The following is a 25,735-nucleotide window of genomic DNA, read 5'->3' on the forward strand; positions in this document are numbered from 1 at the left end:
TCTATAATTGAAAATACAATATAAATAAAGTGGATAAAACTGTTTTCTCTGCTACTTACTAACATGTCTAAATAGTTTTTCTATCATCCAATATTTGATGATTTATTAAAAATTGTTCCTAGAAGTTAAACGATGAGAAGATATACAGAACAGTGTTTTCATAAAAGGACTATCTACCAAAACGATCAATTAAGAAACTTCACATAATCAGATCATATTGAACGTTTTCACGGCAATACTTGAAAAGATTAGGAGAAACAAGCACATATTCATTGTTAATTATAAAAGTTATTTCGAACAAATCTCACCCAAAAAACTTACGAAATAATATTACAAAAATAATGGAAGAATCAAACCCGAATTTATAATTATAAAAAAAACATAAACACTAAAACAAATCTAGGTAGGATTGCCACCCGTACTTTATAACAATTAAGCGAAAATACTTTATTTCACATCTTCCAAGTACTTCCAAGGGGTTTGCAAGACTATTAACTGCTAAAAACTGACATCAAGTATTGCACGGGATCAGTACTACAACTAGGTAACTACAAAGTTGGCGAATTTGGATAAGTGCACAGATAAATTCCATTAGGTTAGGTCCACAACATACCCCACTCCAATTTCAATAGTGCATAAGCTCGTAAATCCTAATTTTGCAGGAAAGCCAAAACAAAAACGATTGTGGATGAAATTTTTTCTGGATTCGGTACTTTGACGTACCAAATTCATAAGCATATGAGGTTTAAAGATATCTTTACTGAATAGTGATATACATATAATCTACAGACAGCTTTAAAAAAATTTTTAATGACATGGTACTACTGTTGATGTTAATTTTATTTAGACTTGTTGTGTTAAGACTTAGGGCGAATAAATCGAAATATGACTTTATTTGTATTTTAGTTTGATGTAAAAAATTAACATGAAAATATCAAACCCTAAAATGTTTAAACTAAATCTCGCCTAGTTGCGTTTAAACTTGAGTAAGTAAAGTCAGTTCAATATATGAAGAAGCAACACCAAAAAGAAAATAATATTGAGCAACATGGAACGATGATTTTAAGAGAGAGAGACAAATGCTTTATTGTCAAAAAATTGTTACAATTTGAAGACAGAAGTTTGTAAAAAATTAAATCAAACATAAAAATAATTTAAGATAAGATAAAACGAATAAAATAAAATTTCAATATACAGAAGAAAACTACAATGAGTAACAAAATTATAGAAGTCGTTTACAAAGTAGAAGGTACTTTTCAGTAAGTATGCCCTCAAATTATTGCGGAATGCGGTAACAGATGATATCGATTTGATTTCAATTGGCAAGAGATTGTGCATTTTTTTGCATTGTAAAGTATTGAGCCCTCAACTAATTCTGAACGTGATGTAGGTATGTAAAGGTCGTGCTCCGCGTTCCTAATTGGATAGCCGTGTAAAGATCTTTATGAAATTGGAGAAACGTGCTTACGAATTAGGTAAATGGATTCAAAGATGAATAAGGAATGAAGAGTCAGATTTTTTAATCTTTTAAAGAAGTCCCTGCAATGAGCCCTGCTGTTAAATCTGGTATATATCAAACAACTCTCTATTGTAGTTTGAAGATTCGCTCAAATTGAGTCTCACCACACGTACCCCATACTCCAGAAGGGAAGGGCATATCGGAGATGCGACTCAATAATAAACTGTTAAGGAGATGAATAAGTTCAGTTCTTTTTCTTATAACCACCTCTTGGAAATCTTCACTCTCATAGGAGGTTCTCACTTGAAAGGAATAGGGTTTTTCCTTCTCGTATTTCACTTTTATATTTGAAGATAAAACTTGTATTTCATTTATGACTTTGTCAAAGTTGCCGATCTACCTCTGAAGATTCTTTATATTTTAAAAAAATCATTGTTGATTATGGTACTACAGCTATGATTTTTGTAACATCTTCGACAAAATGAGATGACATACTAGCTTACGGCACTGTTAGACCTTGTCGAATGCCTGGGCGATATCTAAAAAAGCAGCCGAACAGTATTCATTATCTTCAAAAGATTGGTATACTTTTTTTGTGACTCGATGGACTTGTTCACTCAATCACCAGTTGTTCAAGAAGTTTTGACATAACTGGTAATAGGCTTATTGGTCTGTAAGTTGTAGTGCCTTCAAGAGGTTTCCCTGGCTTAGAGTTTAGTATAATTCAGCCTCTTATTTGATAGTTTCTTCAAAATTTTGTTGCTAATTAGGTCATATCCGGAAGATTTTTTGAGAGGAGATATGGAGATTCCAGAAAATTTTTAATTCTGATCTCAATATTGAAGTTATTCTCTATGGGGTTCGGACTGAAGATTTGTTCTAAATGTTTTGCAAACATGATAGCTTTATCTTGGCTGCTTTTTGTTAGTTACGGTCTATTTAGTTTTTTCGTTGTTTTCCATAAGTCGTAATCAGTGGCTTTTGCTGCGATTGAATTCCTGAGGTAGTTTGTCCATAATTTTTTGTTGAATTATCATTGTGAAAGTTGTGGGTGTGGTAAATTTATCTTTAATTTGTGTAGGGTCATAGGTTGTTAATTGGATTGATTTTATAAGATGTTCAACCATATTATCAATGTTTTCTTCAGTTTTTAGAAGAACTTGAAGATCCAGCAAGCTATCCAAATAAGCACGAAAGTCATTCCAATTGCTATATTTGTTGCCTAATCTTGGTGGTATTTCTTTTACTATTATTTGGATGCTGACTGTGATTAGGACAGGAGTGTGATCAAAAGATAGTTCAAAACTTGTGCATATACACAGCATCTCCGAAGTCTACTAGATATCAGGAATTTTATTCTTATCAGTTCGCCAATAGGTCGATTCTACAGTTGATATGGATCTTATTCCTCTTCTTTCCATAGCTTTTAGTAGCTATCTGCCTTTTGGAGTTATTAATCTAGAGCCCCATTGTGTATGTTTGGGGTTGTAATCTATTACAAAGTTTGGTAAACAGCTTCTCGTATTGTGCGCTACTTATTGTATGTTATGGTAGACTGAATACTGCAGTGATTGTCAGGGAGCCTTCCAATCTAGTTGCTTTTATATACTTTGTTGAGTATGGCTCCAATTCTTGATGCTTGATTACAGACTTAATGATAATAATGATAATGATATGGCACTATTAAAATAGGAATACAATTAGGTGACTATTATAGTTAGTTTTCAAAACTACTTGATGATAAAAAAATCAGGTAAGTTCACTTATCTAGTTATTCAACTCAATAGGTTTAGTTGTAGCACTACAAATTGGGAGTTTGATTTTTTAATCAATTTTGTTGTGATTAATAAAACATCGTTTGATTTTATCGATTTATTTTCATTGATTTGTTGTTTGTAAAAAAATATTATCAACACATTATCGTCAATAAAAACTTATAGATACTAAATGAATGTTTATCTACTATCCTGGCTTGCTAAATTTGTTTGAATTATTTAGTTTGACGTCTTACATTGTGCTAAGAAGGTTTCCTAAATTGGATGTGAAAAATCATTTATTAAAAACAACATTTGATCATTTGGTATGTAAATACTTCTAACTTAACATCAAAAATATTGTTATTGCTGAACCTATAAATAACTGATTTTTCTTAGTACACACTAAATTTTAGGAACTGTTTTTCCACACTTCTTAGAAAATTGTGGTGGAAACCAAACATAAATACTTCTAATTAAATACAATTCAGAAATGGTAGTTTCATAACTTTTAGTTTAGTCTCCACAATCTCCCAAAATCTTGGTGAGACTTTGATTTGCGTTTTTATCGAAATAGCTGAATTATATTTAGTTACCTAGTTGTAGATTGACACCACGATTAAATGAAAGTGATGATTATGTTTTAAGCTTGTACGAGGTTGGTTCAAATATAAACCGGAATTTTTGAATAAACGTAAATCTTAAAAGTGGCTGCACTGGATGTTATTTTGGTTTCTCTACACAAAGTGTAGAGAACATCCGATACCGCCTAACCTCGCTTTTTAATTACTTATAGCCATGAGCGAGAAGGATGTATCAGTGTCTGTACCGACGAGAACGTCGGCGCTGTAGAAAAACTAGATTTGGGAGACGCTGCATTGTACGCGATATGGCTGAAGAATTGAGCATCAGCGTAGGTAATATTGAACAAAGAATTCATGAACGGCTCAATTACCACAAAATGTCAGCCAAATAGATGCCAAGACTTCTGAATTTTTAGCAGAAATTCACACGCGTCTCCTGCATCGGTATGAACAGGATAGAGAAAATTGATTGCAGCGAATATTCACGAGATTTGGGTACATTATTATATTCCTGTTTGTAAACGTGCGCCTATAGAGTTGGGGAAGAAAGACAAAGACGCGTCAGCTGAAACGAAGGTTACACTGTCAGCGGGGAAGGTGTTGAATACCATGTTTGGGACATGTGAGGAGTAATTGCGGTTGCTCGCTAAACAACGAACTGTGAACGTGTAGTATTATAGAAACCGAATGAAAAGAAAACACGGTATAACTTGTCTACAGATGAAAACGACGCGATATTCCAATTCGTAGTGTGATATTGCTGCAAGATAACACTAGACCGCATACAGCTCGGCTTACGATGGAAACGTTGGACGAATTGGATTGCGAAACACTGCAACACCCACTTTATAGTCCCCGACTTCTCTTCACGCGACTATTATTTACTTGGACCAATCAAAGTGGCGCTTGGCCAACTGCGATTCGAAAACAATGCGGAAATAGATTTTCGTACGCGAATGGTTACTTGTTAAACCGAGAGTTTTTTACTAAAAAGTCACCCGAAAGCTTCTGGAGAGGTGGCAAAAGTGTGTAGAGTGTGATGGAAACTCTCTAGAGAAAGTGTAAAAAATTTCAACTCTCAGGATTAATAATAAAATTTTTTCTAGCAAAATTCCGCTTTATATTGAGCTACCCTCGTATGAAGCGATTTCACTTCTATTGTCAATTCCCGCCAGGTCAATCACAAAAACAGTTTTTGTTTGTCATGAATAGCAAATGGCGAGACGAAAGGAACAAAATGTCTCTAAATTTGATAAAAAATGAATTCACTTAACTTCTACTTTAATTTAAATACAGACTGTAAAGATGCTGTTCGATTATTCAGTAGAAATACCACTTTAATCTAACTTCAAAAAACGACAAAAAATATGTTTTCGAAACACAATAAAAATAAATTGTATATTTCTTACCTATAACAACCAATTTATTCAAATTGCAGAAAAAAAGTAGCTGTAACTCTAATCATGTTATAATTGAAAAAAGTGAAGTTTTTGGAGTTACGAACCAAATACGGACTGTTTCCAAATTCTCTTTCAATGAGAAAAAATATCGGAGGTAAAATATTAATACTTCTACGACTGAATAATGCCAAATGCTCAAATAAAAACCACATATAAACAGTGTTCAATCTGTATTAGTCAGTACTTGATGTTTGATGCCAATGAATTTTGCATTGAAACTTTAATTATGTCAATTTTTAGAAGATTAGTTCTTTCCGCATGCAGGGTAGTTCTAGCCTTGCAGCGTACGCAACTACCGCGCAAGTGCTATGAAAGGTTAGGTTAGGTCTTGCAAAAAAATGTTTTTACGTCCTTTATAATATTTACATTGTTTTTTTCATTCATTTGCATTTATCTAATTTCTGAATTGGTCAAAAAGCGTGAAAAAATATACCGTAGCGGTATATTTTCACGCTTTTTCGTTAAAAAGTACCGTAACGTGTCATCTTTTAACGCAATTATATACTTGTTTTATCAAAATAGTGGGATGTGAACGCTTTCTTGCTCATGTCAATAAAAGGAGTATAGTATTATTATTAGTGATGGAGTGTAATAGTGAAGAAAGTTTAAACTGCACACTAGAAGATGTTGTTGAATCGGCAACTGCAGCGACTATGAATCTTCTCCTTGAGAAATCCAGGGAACAGTATTTAAAGAAATATAATTCTTTTATGGAGTGGCGAACTAAAAAAGGCATAAACAGCTTTACATAAAGAGTGTTACTAGCTTACTTTGAAACTAAATCCAAAATGTGGAAGTCTTCAACACTTTGGTAGACTTATTCAAAGCTGAAAGTCCTAATGGTAAATAACGACGTAGACATCAGAAAATACTCGAAACTTATGTATATAAGCTTAGACGTTATTTGTAACATCTTTCAGGATGCTTTAATATTCGGAATCGGAGGAGCTCTGCGGAGAAAGGAATTATATAAAATGAAGTGTAACGATATTAATAATACCGGAAATGTTTAATTATCACAGTACCTGATACAAAGACTCATGTTTAACGTCGATTTACTGTTATTGGTGAAATATCCTACATTTAGATTAAACTTGTTAAACATTTAATAGAAATATAAAAATCAATGACGCAGAAATGTCAAAACAGATCATTTCTTTTTGCAGTATAGAAATAGAAAATGGAAAACCCAAGTTGTTGTAGGTATCAATATCTTTTCAAAAATTCCCTCGGAACATATTTGAATTTAACAAATCCAAAAAACTACACTGGGCATACATTTCGACGCTCTTCGGCGTCTCTATTAGTGGATTCCGGTGGTGATATAATTCAAGGAAAAAAGCGCGGTGGGTGGAAATCCAACACAGTTTCAGAGGGTTACATATGCTACTCAATAAAAAACAAAATGGATTCCGCAGTGAAAATTTTAACGGAAACTAGTTCGACTTCAAGCAACATTGTAAATCTCTACGATCCTACCAACAATCCAATAAGTACTAATACTACTATAGACGATGTTATTTCTTTGAACTCAATTAAATTTTGTCAATTCAAGTATCTACCTGTCTATATATATATGTATATATATGTATGAATTGGCATTAATTCAAAATGTACCAACTCTAATATATTTCTAGCTTTCTATTACTTATGTAGTCATCGTGTGTAAATTAATGAATTAATTTGTCAAGAATTGCTCTATGTTAAATTTTGTAATATCTTTTAAAAACATTAGATTCATAAACTTTAAAATTCAATATTCAAATTGAAGCTTGATATAGTTTTTAAAAACTATAAAAAAAAACTAATTTTAAAACAGAACAGACCTAAAATCAAGAACATTTAGATGCATTAATATATCAGAAGGTCTAAGAAATTGAAGAAATTATATATATATATATATATATATATATATATATATATATATATATATATATATATATACAGTGCTTTTCAGATAAAAGTATCCACCTTTAATAACTTTTGTAATACTGGTATTTAGAAAAAATCCAAAAACACGTCAATTTATGTTGGAAGGGGCAAGCATTATGGCTTATTTAAACTTACTGGAAAAGCCACTCCCTCACCCCTAGCAGCATCCCCTTTATTTTTTTAAATTACTTTACATATTTTTTATGTAAAATTTGGATACTCCTCTTTGAGCTGATTTCAAAAATGTATAATACTTGTAGGTTAAAGTGGTTAGTTTATGAGATAAACAATTTTTCTTTTAAGAGCACAAATTTTACTTATTATTTACTTTCACCTTATTTGCCTGTACTAAAATGGGTTGTACAACAGTTCAAACTCTTTAATCTTTTTAACTGTGCTATTTATTATGAAGTTACAATAAGTGTTCAAAATGAGTACCATTCACTTCCATACAATGGTATAATCTATTTTGAAATGCCTCTCTGACATTGCTTAATACGGCTGGATTTAATTGTCGACATTCATTTTCTATCCTCTCTCGTAAATCATCCAGAGATTCTGGTTGGGTAGCATAAACTTTTGTTTTTAAATACCCCCATAAAAAGAAGTCTAGGGGTGTTAAATCCGGTGACCTAGGTGGCCACTCCATCATCTGCCCCCTTCTACCTATCCAACGAGCGGGGAATGTTTCGTTTAAAAATTGTCGGACAGGCATAGCATAGTGTGGGGGAGCTCCGTCTTGTTGAAATACCAGTAAATCTTCGGAAAGGTTATCATCATTTTCTATTATTGTTGTAATACGTAGGTCAACCCCTTCCCTGAGTAACTCAAGATATGATTCACCATTTAAATTTCCGTTGATGAAGAAAGGTCCGACAATGTGGTCACCTAGGATACCACACCAAACGTTTAACTTTTGGGGATGTTGTGTATGGAATTCACGCATAATATGTGGATCACTTTCAGCCCAATATCTACAAGTATGCCATTTAATGACCATGAGCATTCATCAGAAAAGCAAATATTGTTTAACAATTGTGGATTGTTATTGATAATTTGCGTCATTGATTCGGAAAGCTCTAGACGACGATCAAAATCATCTTCATTCAACTCGTGCACCAACTTAACTTTGTATGGGTGGTACTTGAATTTATGTAGAACTCGGAAAACTGTAGAAGATGAAACACCGATCGCTCTACTTATTGTTGACAACGATTGGGGTTGTTGAGCCTCTAAGCTGACTTGCCCTAAAATTGCCACTTGGATTGCTTCGTTATTTACGAGTCCCTCTCGCTTATGCACTTTATTGCAAACAGACCCTGTTGTGGTAAATTTCTCCATCAGTTGAATTACATACTTATGAGTTGCATGTCTTCCGTCATGTAATTCGTTAAATATTCTAGCAGCAGCTCTTGCACAATTATTATTTTGGTAGTATAAACCTACAATTTCAATTCTTTCTTGCAAAGAGTAAACCATTTCAGAGAAACAAAATAAATAATGTATCAAATTACACTATCAATAGTAACTACAAATTCTAGTTGACAATGTCAAACTTTAATAAAAAGTAGAGTTTTTTGTTGTTTGGATTTTTTAAGTAGAATAAATAGCACAGTTAAAAAGATTAAAGAGTTTGAACTGTTGTACAACCCATTTTAGTACAGGCAAATAAGGTGAAAGTAAATAATAAGTAAAATTTGTGCTTTTAAAAGAAAAATTGTTTATCTCATAAACTAATCACTTTAACCTACAAGTATTATACATTTTTGAAATCAGCTCAAAGAGGAGTATCCAAATTTTACATAAAAAATATGAAAAGTAATTTAAAAAAATAAAGGGGATGCTGCTAGGGGTGAGGGGGTGGCTTTTCCAGTAAGTTTAAATAAGCCATAATGCTTGCCCCTTCCAACATAAATTGACGTGTTTTTGGATTTTTTCTAAATACCAGTATGACAAAAGTTATTAAAGGTGGATACTTTTATCTGAAAAGCACTGTATATATATATATATATATATATATATATATATATATATATATATATATATATATATATATGTATGTATGACATGGAGAGAGAGAGAGAGATGGCAGAAAGTTGAACAAGCGTAAATTCCGAAATTCTCTTCACTTTTCATTATCTGATCAAATCGAGTGACGGCTTCACTTTATTCCTGATTAAACTGTCTATAAATTATTGATTGATACTCTCCAAAATGCTTAATTACATTTAATAGCATGAGAGTAAAATGAAAAACAGCGATTTTTCCATGCAAATATATATTTGAAACAATATATAAATATATGAAATGATTGAATCAGCACACATTTGGTTCGCTTTCCTAATTTTTGTTTTTAAATGTCGCATCAAATTATGAAATAGAGAAACTGGTGTTTGCCGAAATTTGCTCAAAATTGTCTTTTTTAATTCTTCACATTTAGTTGCTTTCCAACCTTTAGAATATACGCTTCGTTTCAAATTTCGCAAAACATTCAATAGGCCTCAGTTGGGGTACATTGAGGCACATTTGAAGTATCAATAAATGGAATATTCAACTCTGCAAAAGCTCTCACCAAATCCTTTGCATAATAAGCAATTGCTATATCTTACCAAAAAAACAAAAATTTTATATATTTTGCGGTTACACAATTTCCACAAGAACAAATGTATGCTGAAGAATAACTACGAGACGATATCGCCAACCATACCAATACTATCAAGTTGAACTTTTTGTGACTTTTGATATACACTTCCTCGCCTTTCGGACAATAATAATGATTTCCAAACCTTAAGCAGGCGAAAACTCGTTGTTTATTATTTGTATTTCTTACATATTTTGAATTTTCTGCACAATTGTCTCATAGTGATTAACAGTTTGCCGTAAGCCGATTTAAGCAAAGTTTCTTTCTTCTTTTTGGCATTTTTTTATTTTCTACCTGAACCTGATTTCCTTTCAATTAAAATACCAATCTCAACACGCCGACAGATGTCATAAATTCTTTGTTTGGCTATTCTTATTCCTATAAAGTGATTAACCGTAAACGTTTTCTTCAGATTTTGATTTTGTTCATAAAACGTGGCAATTATTTCACGTAGTTCATTTTCTTTTAATTTTTCCATACTTACAACTAAACTTCTAACACGAGATGTGATGTTTATACTTGGGACAACTACCACATTACGAAAAACAATTAATACCATCCTTTTCAACGTCTACTTTACTTACTAAACTGTCTAAAAATGTACGGATTTTTTTCCCTACACTTTTCATTATATTATGATGAATCTACAATGGAATGTTTGATGCTATTAACAGTTCACTATCCCACCATAATCTTTTCTGAGATTGATCTGAGTGCAGACAATACCAATGTGATTTTGGTATTCCACCAACCTCTTTATCGAAATATTGAGCAAGTAGTTCCTAATTTGACGAAGGAGAATTATCAAGCACGTATATAGTTCACAATACAGTCAAGCAAGCAATGAATGTTTTTAAAAAATTTCAAAATCTACAGCCACTTGCTACTAGTTGGCTTTCATTGCTTCCTTGTGTAGACTACATACTTTTGAATAGGAAGGGTTGAGTGATTCTATTTTTGGTTTAAAGGAGAAGTGTCCTACACATATTCAAAATATTTTGATTATGGATGAAATCAATGAGGATATTAAAACTCAAATATTTTTGCATTTTATAAGTCATTTTTTACATTACTTCCATAAAACTGCTTAACAACTTAAAAATGTAAATGCAAATTCTACAACTAAATTTATGATATGTCTAAAGTTATGATATAATATTTTTTTGTTATTTATTGGTAGATGTTTATAGTATCTTAATAAATGGTTGTATTTTGGTGAAAGCAATTGGTTGTTCAAAATTTTAATTCAAAACAAGAGGTTCCATTTAATGAACGTTGGACAATATTTCGAGTAAAATTGAGCATCGAAATGTGCAATTTTTACTTAGAATCAACAACATTGAATGAAATATTTGCAAAAGTAAAATACTGAGTAATACTAAAAAAAGTACAGGGTAAAAATGGCAGCATATTTTAAAAAATACTGAACATAACTTCAAAAATAAGTAATTTCATTCTTACTTTCTATTTCCGCCACTTCATCGTTTACAGAATTATGAATTCGGAATAGTTAGTAATAAACAGAAGTAGTTCGAGGGTTGCTACTTAAATTTTGAGATAGACAAATAAAAACAAATATTTATAAGTGGATATGGCTTTATTCTTTTTCAAAATATTTTCTATTAAGAACAATACACTTCCGCATGCGTTTAAACTAATTGTCGAAGCATTTTTTCCCCACTGCTTCTTTAGGTATAGAAAAACGTATATCTCTCAATTTATTTTTGATCTACAGGAATAAGAATAAATCATTGGGTAACAAACAAGGACTGTGCGGCTGATGACTTCATCAATTCAATATTTTGACTGATCAAAAAACGTTTTGTTTGAATGGAAGTATGAAAGTTCGCATAGCCGTGGTGGAGAATGTTTCGTCTCCTGCAATTTGTTTCCCTGATTCTTTCGAACCTTTTGGCAAAAAATGTTGGTCTCTCATTCATAATGGGCCTTTCTACGTTGCTCTAATGGAATGGTGTGAATGTTTCGAAGTGATTCGTGCGCGAACAACTTTTGTTTGATTTGGCTCTTCTTGAAATACCCCTACAGTCGATTGTTGTTTAGTTTTAGGTATATGTGCATAGATTCATAAAATTATAGACGTCTTTTGAAGCACCACAATTGAATTTGTTCAGCAATTCTTTGCACCAATCCACTCGAGCTTTTTTGTGTGCGAGTTCCAAATTATGCGATTTTCTACGCTAATAAATCTTTTTGACAGCCAAATTTTTATGTCATATTGAATGTATGCGAGTGGAGCTGTTGTCCAAGTATGACTTAATCTCACGGTATGTCACATGACGATCTTGCAATATCAGTTACGCACAGCACCGATTAAATTTGTAAAACCAGCGAAACACAGTTGACATGGTGCTTCATCACCAAAAATCAAATCGAGTTGATCGGCACACTGCTGTTGATTTCATCCACGTCGAAAGTTAAAGAACATCATCATACAATAATTATATCGATTTAATTCCATTTTTTAACGGTGAATATTTCAAATGTCTGCGAACAACTCAAATATCACTCGAATGACAACACATTCAGAGTCCGTACATCATTAAAAATGTCAAAATTTATGATGACAATGTCAGAATTGACATATTCACTTCAGTGTTGCCATATCTCGAAACTTAAGTAGCAAAATGAGTTATTGATTTATTTTAAGAAATGACAAAATAGTATTAAAAATGGAAGGAGCACGAAAAAATATATTTTTTATGAAAGTAAGTAAATATATTTTTAATTTTTTCCATAAAATGATATATTTTGTAGAAATGAACGTTTTATAGCTTATCAGAAAAATACCGTATTTCGTTGTAAAAATGTTGGCAACCCTAACATCAACAAATAGTAATGTTCGATGAATTCTTTAACTGAAATTTTAAAACATTATTTTGAATTTAGATATCGAGTTATTCACATCATTCAAGCTCTGTTAAATTGATTCTCAGATCAGTGTCGTAAAGTTTCGGTTTCTAATGCATTTAATGTTCGTCCTTAGAAACTCAAATTTTATGTATAATTTTTTATTGGTTTTCTATATATAATTGTATAATTTAGATTAATCCAAATTAATAAAAAACTACCAAAAATACCGAGTTGATTCATCATAATTGAATAGTAAATATTATGCATAAACATAAAATCCATGGAATTCAAAATTCAATATTGAAGTTGACGTTTTATAGAATTATTCGATTGAAATATTGATTCTGGTTACTATAGAATCATTATTTTCAATGGTTGGATTATAAATGACGTTGAATTTTTATAGGTTAGTTAAGGTTAGGTTGTTGTCACTAATGTTGACAATATTGATTGGTTAGTTTATGAATGAAATTAAATTTTAAAGGTCAAGTCGTTATGAGGGAAGTTGAATTTCATAGGTTAGGTAAGGTTAGTTGGTTATCAGTGGTGGAGTTGGAATTTTTTATAGAATTTGTTTTTTCAAAATCTAAAAGATATGCATAAATTACATTAAGGTTATTTAAATTAGCTTTTTTTTATTGATGCTTTGATCATTTTAGGTAATATATGTTGTTTCTAAAAATAGACATATTTTGTAGTTTTTTTCGGCTGTCAAAACTTTGGCAGATTCATAATTCATATTGTGTCCTTGTGTCCTATGTACAATTTAAACAGGGTATTTCATATACTATGTTAGACAATTTATTGATTGGGATTTATATGTTATTTTAGTAAAAATAGATTGAATATTGAGGGTTTAACCGGATGCTATCTTAATTTTGTGTTGCTTAAAAATTCCAGAAAGTTTAGGAGTAACTCAATATTAATGTCAGTGTCAGATGTGTTACACAAAATTCGTTTCAAAAGATATGAAGAATATGAGTTTTCATAAAAAAGTATTTTAAGGTTCTTTTTTTGAAAAATTGTATCAGAAATTTCGAGGACTCTATAATTCATTTTTTGATTAAATTAATATTAGTGTTACGTAGATGATATGAATGATAATTGATATATCTTCCTGAATTTAGTGGTTTCTTATACCAGTTAAAATTCTATTATCACCGTTTCTTTTAAATAATAAATAATCAAATAATTTCAATATCAAACGTCAACTTGAATATTGAATTTTGAAATTTCATGAATTTTATGTTTTTACAAGAAACTACAACATATAAAACCGTCAAACCCCTGAATATTAACTAATTATTTCCCAGACGATAAATACATAAGTATTCGAAAGCTTGGAATTTATATTAGAGTTAGCTTTTGTATTTAATTTTGCCACAATCCCAATACGAAAACGCTCATTATGTAGAAATGTATACAATTTCACCATAAATAAATTTTGTAGCGTTGAAGACAGACAGACATAATTCAAAATGAATTTCACAGGAATATAACTAACAGGTAGGTTCTGGACACAATTGAGGATAATATAAATATGAATTGATTGCTATGGGAGCATTCATACCAAGTGTTTCAGAACAATTAGCATTAGAAGGTCTTAAGGAAACTATCAAAATTAATCATGATGAAACAGTGACAGATAATTTCTATAATAAAATGTTTACGATTATTTGAAACAAAACATAAAATTTATTCCAAGTATAGCTTCTCCGAAGTTGTCGAATATAATTAAAGTTGGAGTTGCAATTATTCAAAGACTTCTGATGGAACGAAAGAAATATTAGAATAGCACTTAAAACGTCAACAGAAAGTAGCACATTCAAATTAAGCTAGATAGTACCCCAGCAGCGTTTGCGGTTATTAAAACTGTAAGGTTGTTCTTATCATTGTTGGTTCCAGCAATATAGATGTTTTTCTCGCCCTTATCACTTTTTAGTTGAAGGAAAAACGCACTTTTATCGCACTTAAAAAAACGTGTTGCGTTATTTGTTACATTTAATAGATCCTTGGACTCCAAATAAGCTCTTCATCCCCCAAACCATTGTATAATTTTTTCTTCTGATCCTTTTCTCCTGGCGGAGTTAAATTTTGTGCCAACCTTAAATTTGGATGCCTTTTTAGTAATGAACTGAACCATTTTCTACCCGGACAAAAATTTCCGAAAGGATTCGGACACTTCTTTTTTCACATTAAAGTTGTACTATACCTAATCTACCTATCTGATCTTTATGAGCATCTTAGCCAAAGGTAGTATCCATTTTTCTACTAGATATTCTTGTTTAGAGGTGAGAACTGTAGTTAGTCCCATACTTGTTATATATATAAAATAATTCTTGAATGACCTGGCGGCCGTTGTTATAGGTATGCCTTTTGCTACAGTTTCTAGAGCTTCATTTATCTGCTCTTTGGAATATATTCTTTTGTTGTTATATCTGCAATAAATGAGTTTCCAGTAACTGACACCTAATGTACCAATAATTGACACTCATAACTAGAACCATTTACATTTTAGAGCTCTTATAAAGAGATTAGCTTTCTGTGTATTCTTGCAATTTTTTGGTATGGTTGCATTACATTACTTCTAATCTTTGAAACCTTGTTCAGTAATTGGTTCATGTTAATAATCACTTGATTCAGTCAATGACACCCACGTCAACTTCAGGCCATATGTTTTACTGATAAAAACGTATCAAAAATATTTGATTCATACTTAAATTCATACCCTCGACAATATAAAATAAATCAAACATATGAAATAAAAAAATAGTTGATTCAATTACCTTAAATAATCTTTCACATTTTCACATCCAACTGGTAACGAAACTTTTCACATTTTGAAATGACAGACAGTTATTACTTAGCTGATTTGTCTCATGGTTAGGTTAGGAAAGTTGGTTGGTTGGTTGGGAAAGTGAAGAAAGAAAAAAAGGTAAAATATCACATTGAGTTTTTGTATTGCAAATAATTCTGAAACGTGGAGTTAGCTTATTAGGTGATGATTCACTTTTAGCTCCTTACCTTACCTCTTTAAAATCTGCATTTATGAGATACTGAAAATGATTATTTTTTGATATATTTTTTTGAAATAATTAGAATTATACTATATCATTTTTCCACATTTTATTTATTTCAATTTTGTTATTAGTTTAGCAGATTAATAAACTGTCTGCCATTGGTACCCGGTGATGTTTGACTTTGGTCATACCATCCATGTCTAGTTCATGACCATTTGCATTTTTGAATGAAAAAATGCATATCCAAAGAAATACAAATCTTCAGAACTTCTAATTATGTCAATTTACTTAGTACTAATTCCCTAATAGCCCTGCATTAAAAATGCAAGATAGTCTTTATTTTTTTTTTATTTGAAATTATTTTTTCAAAGAAATATCCTCACTAAAGTTCCACTGGTACTCTTACGTTACATACTAAAAAAAAGAATTATTGCTGTTATGTAAAAACAATGACCAGCACCAACCTTTAAATTTCAAGATGTCTTTCAACTATTATGTAACTCCACATAAAAAATTTCATCAGATAATTAGCAAAAGGTCATAAACATACAACGATCTTTCTATTGATATGTTGTAGGTGTTCCCATATAAATTTGGTTGTCTATATATTTGTTATTAATTTTAAGAAAATGTTTCATACTAATATCTAAATATTCACTTCTTATCATAAAACAATTCAATTTAAAACAGAGATTGATAGAAATACTGAGATATACCAACAATAAAAAGAGAAAAAGTATGATTTACAAAATCAAATGGATCTTTTGATATTTAAACTAAACTACTTAGGTAGACAGCTACTTATTGAAAAAGCAGAAACTGTACTAGGAAAATATAATTATCCTGAAAAATTGGTAGATATAACGTCTTCCTCAATTAATATATATTTTTCATGGATATATTTTGATGAAAACTGAAATTATGTCGCCGAAACGTCAAATAAATTTGTCATAAAATATTTACTATTCATTGATAGATTTTTCAGTAGGATATTTGATTTTATGATAAAGGTAATGATTGTTTAACAATAACTACGTATTTCAGCGTTTTTGAAAAATCAGTGGTGAACAGGTAGATAAAACTTCGTATGAAAATTTTGAAGTTACGATCTTCCAATTTCGGTTTTACTCCAGAAACTACAAAATAATATACACGTATTTCGAGATTTTTGATAATTTTTTCCTTTAATTTCGATACCATCCCATTTGTAAGTTGCGTTTATGTCTGATATACTCTCTAAAGCTACATTGGTCACGCATGCATCCCTTATAGGGCAAAGTGGAAGATGGCCAAATAGCAGAAAAAATTCAGTATCTCGAGAACAAATTAACATAAAAACTTGGGGTGGGACTTAACAAAATTCCGGAACCGAAGGGACTGAAAAGTAATAACAAAAGCAGCCAAGACAAACGATAAACTATAAAAAAAAAACAAAAATAGAAAACGAGGAGTAATCCACCTCAAAAAAAGATTTTAAAGCGCTATAAGCGATAGCCATAATCCAAAGGATTGAAAAGCTTGATGATCATGATTTGAATTAAATTGAAGCTTAAAAACTGGAGAATTTCGCAAATAACTAAACTAGGGATCCAAAGTCAAAATTTATTCAATTTCAGATTTCAGATTCAAGGAAATTAGAGAGTTCCTTAACTGCATCACTGATTTCCAGGTGCTTTTTCTTTGGTTAGGGTCTCATGTTCGTAATAAAAAGACCGAAGTCTACAGTAGATTATGGAACACGTCTTCGTTGGTAGATATACGAAAACGTCTGATCCTGAAAGTTTTGTAATTCTTATTCATACTTGCCTCTACGATAATATTCCGACTGGAAGAATCGATTTTTGCACTATTTCAGAACCATGCAACAAAATTTGATGCAATGTGGATGGCATGTAGTACCATGAGTACTTCTCAATAGCTGTTTCTTTTCAGAATAGCTGGAATTTTTCTAGATCGATCATTGCATTGCTATAAGAATTCCTGTATGGTAGAAATGTACTATTTAAGCCAATTAGGTAAACAAGGTAGTGCAACAAATAAAGGCGTACTCTGATCCTTTTCTTTCTTTGCGGTGTATAATCGGATCGGCAGATAATAGCAGATGATTTTTGTTCTAATCTGTACTTTAACACGTCTAATATGAAAAATGACCTACGACATCTTGGAGGAATCCGGAGCTTTTTTTGTAATCATAGCTGTCATAAATGCTTATTTGAAGTTCGTAACTTTATAAAGCGCTACAACTTTCTGTCCACATCAGTGTGACTGATGTGTGGCTTAGTTGACCATCGTAGAGCAGAGAAAAAATTCGATAATTTTTTTCTTCCTCTTTCACAATAATATATCACTCATTTTATTATTCTGATAGTTGGTCTAAATTATAGGGAATACCCTTGTAACAGGGAAAAATGATGCTGTTCCTAGATCCTGTAACTTATATAGCGCGAGAATCACAAAGTGGATAATCGAAATTAACGCATTCGAGAATCGATTTTTTTCCGCTCAGTCAACACTGTGCGGGGTATGCAGAACATGGTTCACTAAAAACCATTTACGCCATTATCACCATTTATCAATACTTTCGCACTCCAATAAATTCAGCAAATTCGTGAATGTCAGTTACTTGAGAATGAAGCATCAGATTTGCACAAATTTTCATTGAATGACGAAAGTATACAATGGGGATCAGAAGTTTATATGAAGCCTGATTTTATATTTAAAATTGTTGTAGAATAAATGTTGAGCGCGGAAATTATTCCTTCACATACTTTTTCGAGGTTGAAAATTTAGACAAGTTTGGTTAGGTTACGATAGGATAGGTTAGGTTAAATTAGGTTTTTGCATGTGACGTAATGTTCGCTAAGAAGAGGGTGGGTTTCTAGCTGGTAGGCGTCCACGCCAGTGGACGAATCCAGCACACCTGGGTCCACTTCCTAGAAGTCTTTATTTCCCCACCCACAAAAAAAGATCAGGTTAGGTTAGATTAGGCTCATACTCAAATTATTGAACGATATTATACACTGACGAATAATTGTGAACTGCAACCAACCATTTTCAATTTTACGTTTATATCTCGATAGTTTATAATCTAACTTTGGCGGTCATTCTTTAGTCATTGATTGTTCTTGTGATTTTCAATAAGTGTTTTATATATGTTTTAAATAGTAGGAGATTCACTGTTTACATATTTAAAGTAACATTTTTAGTTTATAAGAAATTTATTTGTACTTATTTGTGATTTGTGAGGCTATATCCAATTATAACAATGTCCGAAATTGAACCGGTCCTTCCGCAAAACTCACCAGTTATTGTGGATGAAGAACAATTTACCATAGAGTTACAAACCTATTACAAAGGGCACAGTGTAAATAGTAAAAAGTTGAAATGGACAAGTGAAAAAATACAAAGTATGATCAAATTGTTGGAAGACTATAATTCAGCTAAATCTCAGGCAAGGCACCCAACAAATAAACAATACCATCACGCAAATAAATATGATATTATGAATGTTGGTAACCAAAAGGTTTTAATAAAAAAAAAAAAAAGAAAACAGATCTCAGATCCAGTAGTACAAATAATTCCAACAGAAGCATATTACCAAATAATACTCGACGCACATATTGCTACAGGTCATGGACGACGAGACAAAATTGTTCACGCCTTGAGAAATAAATATGTGGTACCAATATTTGCGATAACAATATTTCTTAACCTGTGTAAGACATGTCTTTCAAAGAAAAGCTTTCCTAAAACAGGGATTGTTAAAGCCGTTGATTTCTGACGACTTTAATCGAAGAGGTCAGATAGATCTTGTTGACTTGGAGATACACCTTTGCCACATTAAACTATGACATATAAACCACGTGAGCTAAGACAGTTGATTTACTCAAAGAAATTATCTCATTCTCCCTACGGACTCATAATCTTAAAACTTTCTTTTCGTAAATAAATTGTGTTTTAGCTCACTTGGTGTATAAATAACTATTACTCAACACAAATTAAGTTAAAATTTTACAGAACGAGTAAGTAATTGTTCAACTAAACACTACATTTACTACTTTTTCAGGTATCAAGTACATTGCCGTTGTCGCATCAATATCCTCTTCTTTCGGCAGACAAGGCATGAAACAGTGCAATTGCAGAAATAACGAAAAAGGACAAAGTGTGTCTAACAAATGTCATTGTAAAAAAGCTAACGTTTTATGTAATTCCAGATGTCACAGTTCTCTGACATGTTGCAATAAATGAACATTTTTTTACTGCTGATTTTTCTATTTTCCTACTACACGGGCATACATAGCTATTAACATAAAACGTAAATACCTGATATCACACAATTAATTAATTGTGAATTTTCTTTTCTTGTCTCTCACGTTTGTTTCTTAACATGGATACAGAACGAGCTACCGCCAAGACCCACCAATCGGGGTCGGTTCATAATTTGACGGATGATAAAACCGGACATATTATGAACCCTGCATGTTATCTAGCAATTTGACTATTCGACATTGACAGATTGTAAACTATCGAGAAATAATACGTAAAATTGTAAATGGTTAGTTGCATTTCAGTATAGTTGTACTAATTTTTACAAACTCTACTCAAGGGATGTAATAGGAAAGCATATTTTTTATAAGCTTAGTAATTAATTTTTACCAAAAATGATTACGACTCCTATTTTCTTCCACTATGAATAATTGAACTTGGTTTATATATAAATATATTTGATGCTATTTTCTCTATTCTCTAAGGATTGTTAAGTTGAGCAAAGCAAAAATATGTTTTAAGGTAAAGACAACTGTACAAAATTCTTGTAATATACAACTAGTGGGGATTGTATCTCCCACCCTTAGATATAGGAGGGGTAGTCGTAAAGACGAGAATATGTAAAGAGTCTTAGTTCGATCATTAGAAATGTAAATGAGGAGAAGAATAACAGATGATAAAATTGCTTCCTCAAGCAAATACCCACAACTAACCCAAAGTGTATGTCACCTGTTTTAAAGTCTCAAAAATATGTTTCAGTTACAGCACGAATGAAGTGTTTGGACTTCTTTGACATATGTTTTCGAATAAAAAGTCTCCTAGTTACTCATTCATAAAATAAAAACAATTAATTCAAACTTTTTGAAGACAGTTATGACCTTTGAATTTTACGAATCTAAAAATGGTTATAATAAGTCACTCTTTTATAATTGTTTGTAAATTAATAATTGGACCAGTGTAATGTACAAGAATTTTATCATTAATATCAACTTACGGAAATTCAAACATATTCAAAAGTAACCTATTAGTTTACTAAAAAAGTTACAATCCATATAATAGGATATTGTGATATTCACAAATATTTTTATAAAATAATATTTATGGAATTTACTATGCAATTGGTAAATATATAAAAAATTAATAATTTTATTTCATAAAAAATATACAAAAGACCATTGTCTCAACTACTGAATATTTTGACGTACTTAATATTGATTTGATTTATTGCTTCCTACAGTATTGTTTTATGTGTACGAAATAAAATGAAAATAGATAGTCAGGCAACACAATATACGTAAAAAATAACGGGAATGGTAATTTCCATAAAACATGGATAGAAATATTTGTAAAAACGCAACAAATGAAGGTCTACTTTTAGTGACGTTTCATAAATGACAATGAAAATAAGAAGTTAACACAGTCAACAGTCTACACAGGTGAAACCTTGGCCCGAATTTTAAAATCCTCTCCTATCCAATTGCTACGGCTAATAAGTTACTTTTAATTTCGAATCATAATAAAAAAAATATATCAATACAATAGTTTCAAATATAAGCTATTAGTTTTATTTAATTAATACGATATATATGTCAACTGGTTCCCATCAATTAGTCAGGCTGGTGTTAGTAAACTGATACAGAGCGAAAGTATATCATAAAAAATTGATACTGTACCGATTTGAAACTTAAATCATCTGTCAGAATCAGAACATACCGAAGAGGCTTCTTCATTTGGGGAAAACCCCAGTAGATCCTTTTTAATCCAAAAAAGCACAGTCACACAATATGACCACTTGTTGTTCTTATGTTTGATAAAAAACCGACACAATCACACACACTTAACTATTTTTCATCTCCATTATCCAGCTTAACACACGACACGGTAAATACATATCTGGTTTGACATATTATTATCAAAATAGAGTGAGAGCGTAAGAAAACGTAGGTACAGTGTGCCACTCACTCACATTCACATTGTATTGTAAACCGGTGTTGCCGAGTCACTTGTATCCAATTAAGGATTCGTCTACTACTAAACGCAGAACAATGTTAAAATTGTTGAAATATTCTAGTTTCGATCTTGAATTATCTAGAAATGTATTTTTAAACATACATAATGATTGTGATAATATTCAAAAGATTATTATGTATAAGTTGGTCGAAAAATTAATTTTATAACCTTAGTTTTTTCAATAAAAACATGACCAGCTCTAATTCTTGATTACAAAAATTCCAATACCAGGGAAATCATGAATAAATTGTTCAGTTCATTTGAATCCTTCTTAAAATAAACACATCATATCTCAAATTATACAAACATAATACAATATGAGATCCGTTCAAACCCAACAAAAAACCGTTCTTGGTATGGTGACTATTTTGAGCAGTATGGATTACGTGTTCCACCAAGACAGTAACCGTTAAACGAACAATTCTGTTTTGTATTCTTATCGACTTAGGTATCGTTTTTGAACCGTTTCTGAGACAGTCTTTTCGATATTTAGTTGATAGCAAGTATTATTATCAAAACCGTGTACAGCCGGAGTTTGCTCACAAAATATCGTTTAAACGCTACCAATAACCTTCCAAGAGCGGTCCAGATTAGCAGGTCGGAACAAACCTATAAATCCTTCAAGTAAAAAAAGTTGATAATGATTTTATCCTTAATTTTTGAAAACGAAATTTCCTTTAATTCTTCTAGTATGAAATATTTCCTCGTTATTTATTTTACTTCTATTGAATTATTTATGCAATACAATTTAAAACTAGGAAAATATAGTTTTTTAAAGACAAAGTTATGGCGAGAGACGTGATATTGCTTTATGGATCACAAATGATTGATTGAAATGGAAAATATCGTTTAAATCGAAAAAAAAACATGTATCCCTCAAATTTCGAAAATTACGTAGAATTATTTGAGACACTAAGAGTCGTGAATTAATAATTAAAGATTACTGTAGCCATCCAAACCAACTTTACTCATAATATTATCAAAACGTATTCATTTATTTAATATATAATATTTTCATTGAACAAAATTTTATCTATAAAATTATTAATATCGTAATCCTTGAACAGATGCAATTCAGAAACAATTCGACGTTCCATTTCCTTGTATACGCTGCTGAAAAAATGATATCGGCAATAGCGCTCTAAAGATTTCACTTTACAAGCTTCTTCCCCTTTTAGCGGAAAGTGGACGTTACCCGTACGAGTTGTTCGCGAGAGCGCGTTTTGAAGGCGCCACCGATCAAGCAGGCCGGCGGCGGGTTCTAAATTCGACCGTTTGGGTTCGCAGTCGTCGGTGCACTTCGGTGTACTATTATGAAAACGACGTAGCACTATCGATTGATTAATTCTGAAATCTTAGGATTTCTTACTTTTTTTTTTCGTGCGGGAATGAGCGTTTTGATTGTGTTAACGTAACATTTATCGCAGGAATTATGTTGTTGACAACTATTATACTTCTACGAAATTTTTATTTCTCCCAATTTATATTTAGTTTCAAGTTAAAAATTCCAAAACATAAATAAGTAAAATATTTAGGAGTAGATGGAAAAGTTAATAATAAGGACGATATTTTTTAAGGATCTAGGTAACAGTGTCTGACATAAATTGATTCGTTCCTAACTATACTGGGAGTCTTTTAAACTTTGTTCGTTTTGCTCTAACTTAATAAAAATACAATGTATAAATTGATAATTAATTTGTAAACAGTTTGATATGGGCTGAAAAAGCAAAATAAGTAATAAATTGTAAATTTTCGTTTTATCTCCGATTAGTTTTATTTGAAGTGGTACTTACTACATTTCTTTTCTCTTTTTACATACCTGGAACAAAAAATATCGTTAATTTAATATGGTGTATTTTAACATATTATTTACTATCTACTAATTCAATTCAAAAGATCGATTATGTCAACAAAATAAAGAACTTTACGTTTGGACAATAGAAGATATTATTGCCTATATAATAAAATAGCATATTGAAGTATAAATGATTTAAAGACCAATTACTTTACACTTTTTTATTGGTACCTATATTTCAAAGTGATTTTACAAAAAATGAAGGGAACTATAGTTTTTTTGATGTTTATAGCTCAAGGAGTTAAACTAACAATAACCCCATAAATCAGTGACGGAGAATATCTAAAATAAAATATTTGGCATTATTTATTCTAAAATAAAATTTATTTCAATTCAGGTCTTGAATATATTTACAATTCCAATCAATTTAAGTAGCCCTCAAATTTCTCAGAAAGGATTAAAATTTCTAATTAACAGAAAGTGTACGAGGGATAAACAAATATTTATCATTTGATATGGTTTTGTCGCTTTTCAAAATGCGTGCGCTTGAACCAATTGTTGAAGCATTTTTTCCACACCGATTGAGGTACGTGATTTGAACGCATCAATCGCTTCTTCAGGTATAGAAAAACGTTTACCTCTCAAGAAGAAATCATTGGGTGCCCAACACAGACAATACGGTGGATGGCCCATCAATTCGAAGTTTTGACTGTTAAAACACGTTTTTGTTTGAACTGATGTGTGAGAGCTCGCATTGTTGGGGTGGAGAAAAATGCTGCGACACCGATCTACGTTACTACGTTACTCTAATGGACGGTAGTGTCATGTCCAGTTGTTCTGAAAAAACATTTACTTAGAAGTGCTTCGTGCGCGGAAAATTTTTGTTGATATTGGCTCGTCTTGGAAGACCCATACAGTCAATTGTTGTTTATTTTCGGGTTCATATGGATCCGATGGCTCCATTTATAGTGCGGCTATCGCGAGATTCGGATGCAGGAAATGGACGCTAGGGTGAGGGATCTCACAATCTTTAAAACACTTAAAACTATTCCTCGCCTCGATCTCAACGACCAACCATCCAGCGTGTGCTTCGAAGGGCATACGAATACCAGCATCAAACTAACGCTATTATCAACGGAGAGACGTCTACAGGTCCAAAAAATTAGGAAAAGCTATGGCAAATATTATTCCAGTAGCTGTCCGGGTTAAAGTAAAAAATTTTAATTAAAATGACGCGATCAGATAAGCAAACACCCTCTGAAAGACTGAAAGATAGAATGCTCGGTCTGTTTCTTATTAATATTCAATTCTTAAGATACAAAACAGATGAACTGTATCTTTTACTAGAGGAGTTTAATTTTCCAGAAATTGTTGCCATCACTGAACATTGGTTAAATAATAATGAGGCTGTTCTTGTCAAAAACTATACCACAGTAGCCAGATTCAATAGAACTAATTTATCTCATGGAGGTACTATGATCATGTCCAGAAACAACGACAATTCGGAAATAACACAGTTCATTGATATAATAACTGAGAAAGTATTCGAATTTTCTGTCGTCTATCACAAGACTTATTACCTTATATTGTTTGTATTTACAGAATATCTGACGCTGACGTGCATACTTTCTGAACTACTGACCTTATTAGAGTCCTAGCAAACTAATTCTATGTGGCGATCTCAATATTGATTATTTTTGTGTGTGTTTCCTGATCAAGAATGTCTTCAGTAAATTTTTTATTCTTTTGGTATGGTCAGGCATATAACGGCACCAACCAAAATAACGAAACCAGTTCTAATACTATAGACTACGTCGTATCATCGTAAAGGTAAAGGTTGGTCAAAAAGAGGCTTTTGCCATTTCTGTTTAAATATTAAATATTTACTACCCATCAATTTGGGTTTTTAAGTAACAAATGCAAAAATTATGCTATATTCTCCA

At 31.5% G+C, this 25,735-nt stretch overlaps 1 protein-coding gene across 5 annotated transcripts in view; it reads right to left on the reverse strand.

The window, feature by feature from the left end:
* LOC130447018 (AF4/FMR2 family member lilli) overlaps window positions 1–25,735 on the reverse strand; it is a 570,483-nt gene that overhangs the window by 352,800 nt on the left and 191,948 nt on the right. The window contains exon 1 of one of the 5 annotated variants that reach the window (XM_056783614.1): window positions 21,701–21,959. The exons of 3 other annotated variants lie outside the window; for them this stretch is intronic. In XM_056783614.1, coding sequence (XP_056639592.1) covers window positions 21,701–21,717 — 17 coding nt within the window. In that variant the 5' untranslated portion in view covers window positions 21,718–21,959. Of the gene's footprint in view, window positions 1–21,700; window positions 21,960–25,735 lie in introns of those variants that run through there. One more of the 5 variants, XM_056783615.1, reaches the window with a different exon arrangement.

Source organism: Diorhabda sublineata, chromosome 7 (genome assembly GCF_026230105.1).
Source record: "Diorhabda sublineata isolate icDioSubl1.1 chromosome 7, icDioSubl1.1, whole genome shotgun sequence".
Taxonomy (NCBI): domain Eukaryota; kingdom Metazoa; phylum Arthropoda; class Insecta; order Coleoptera; family Chrysomelidae; genus Diorhabda; species Diorhabda sublineata.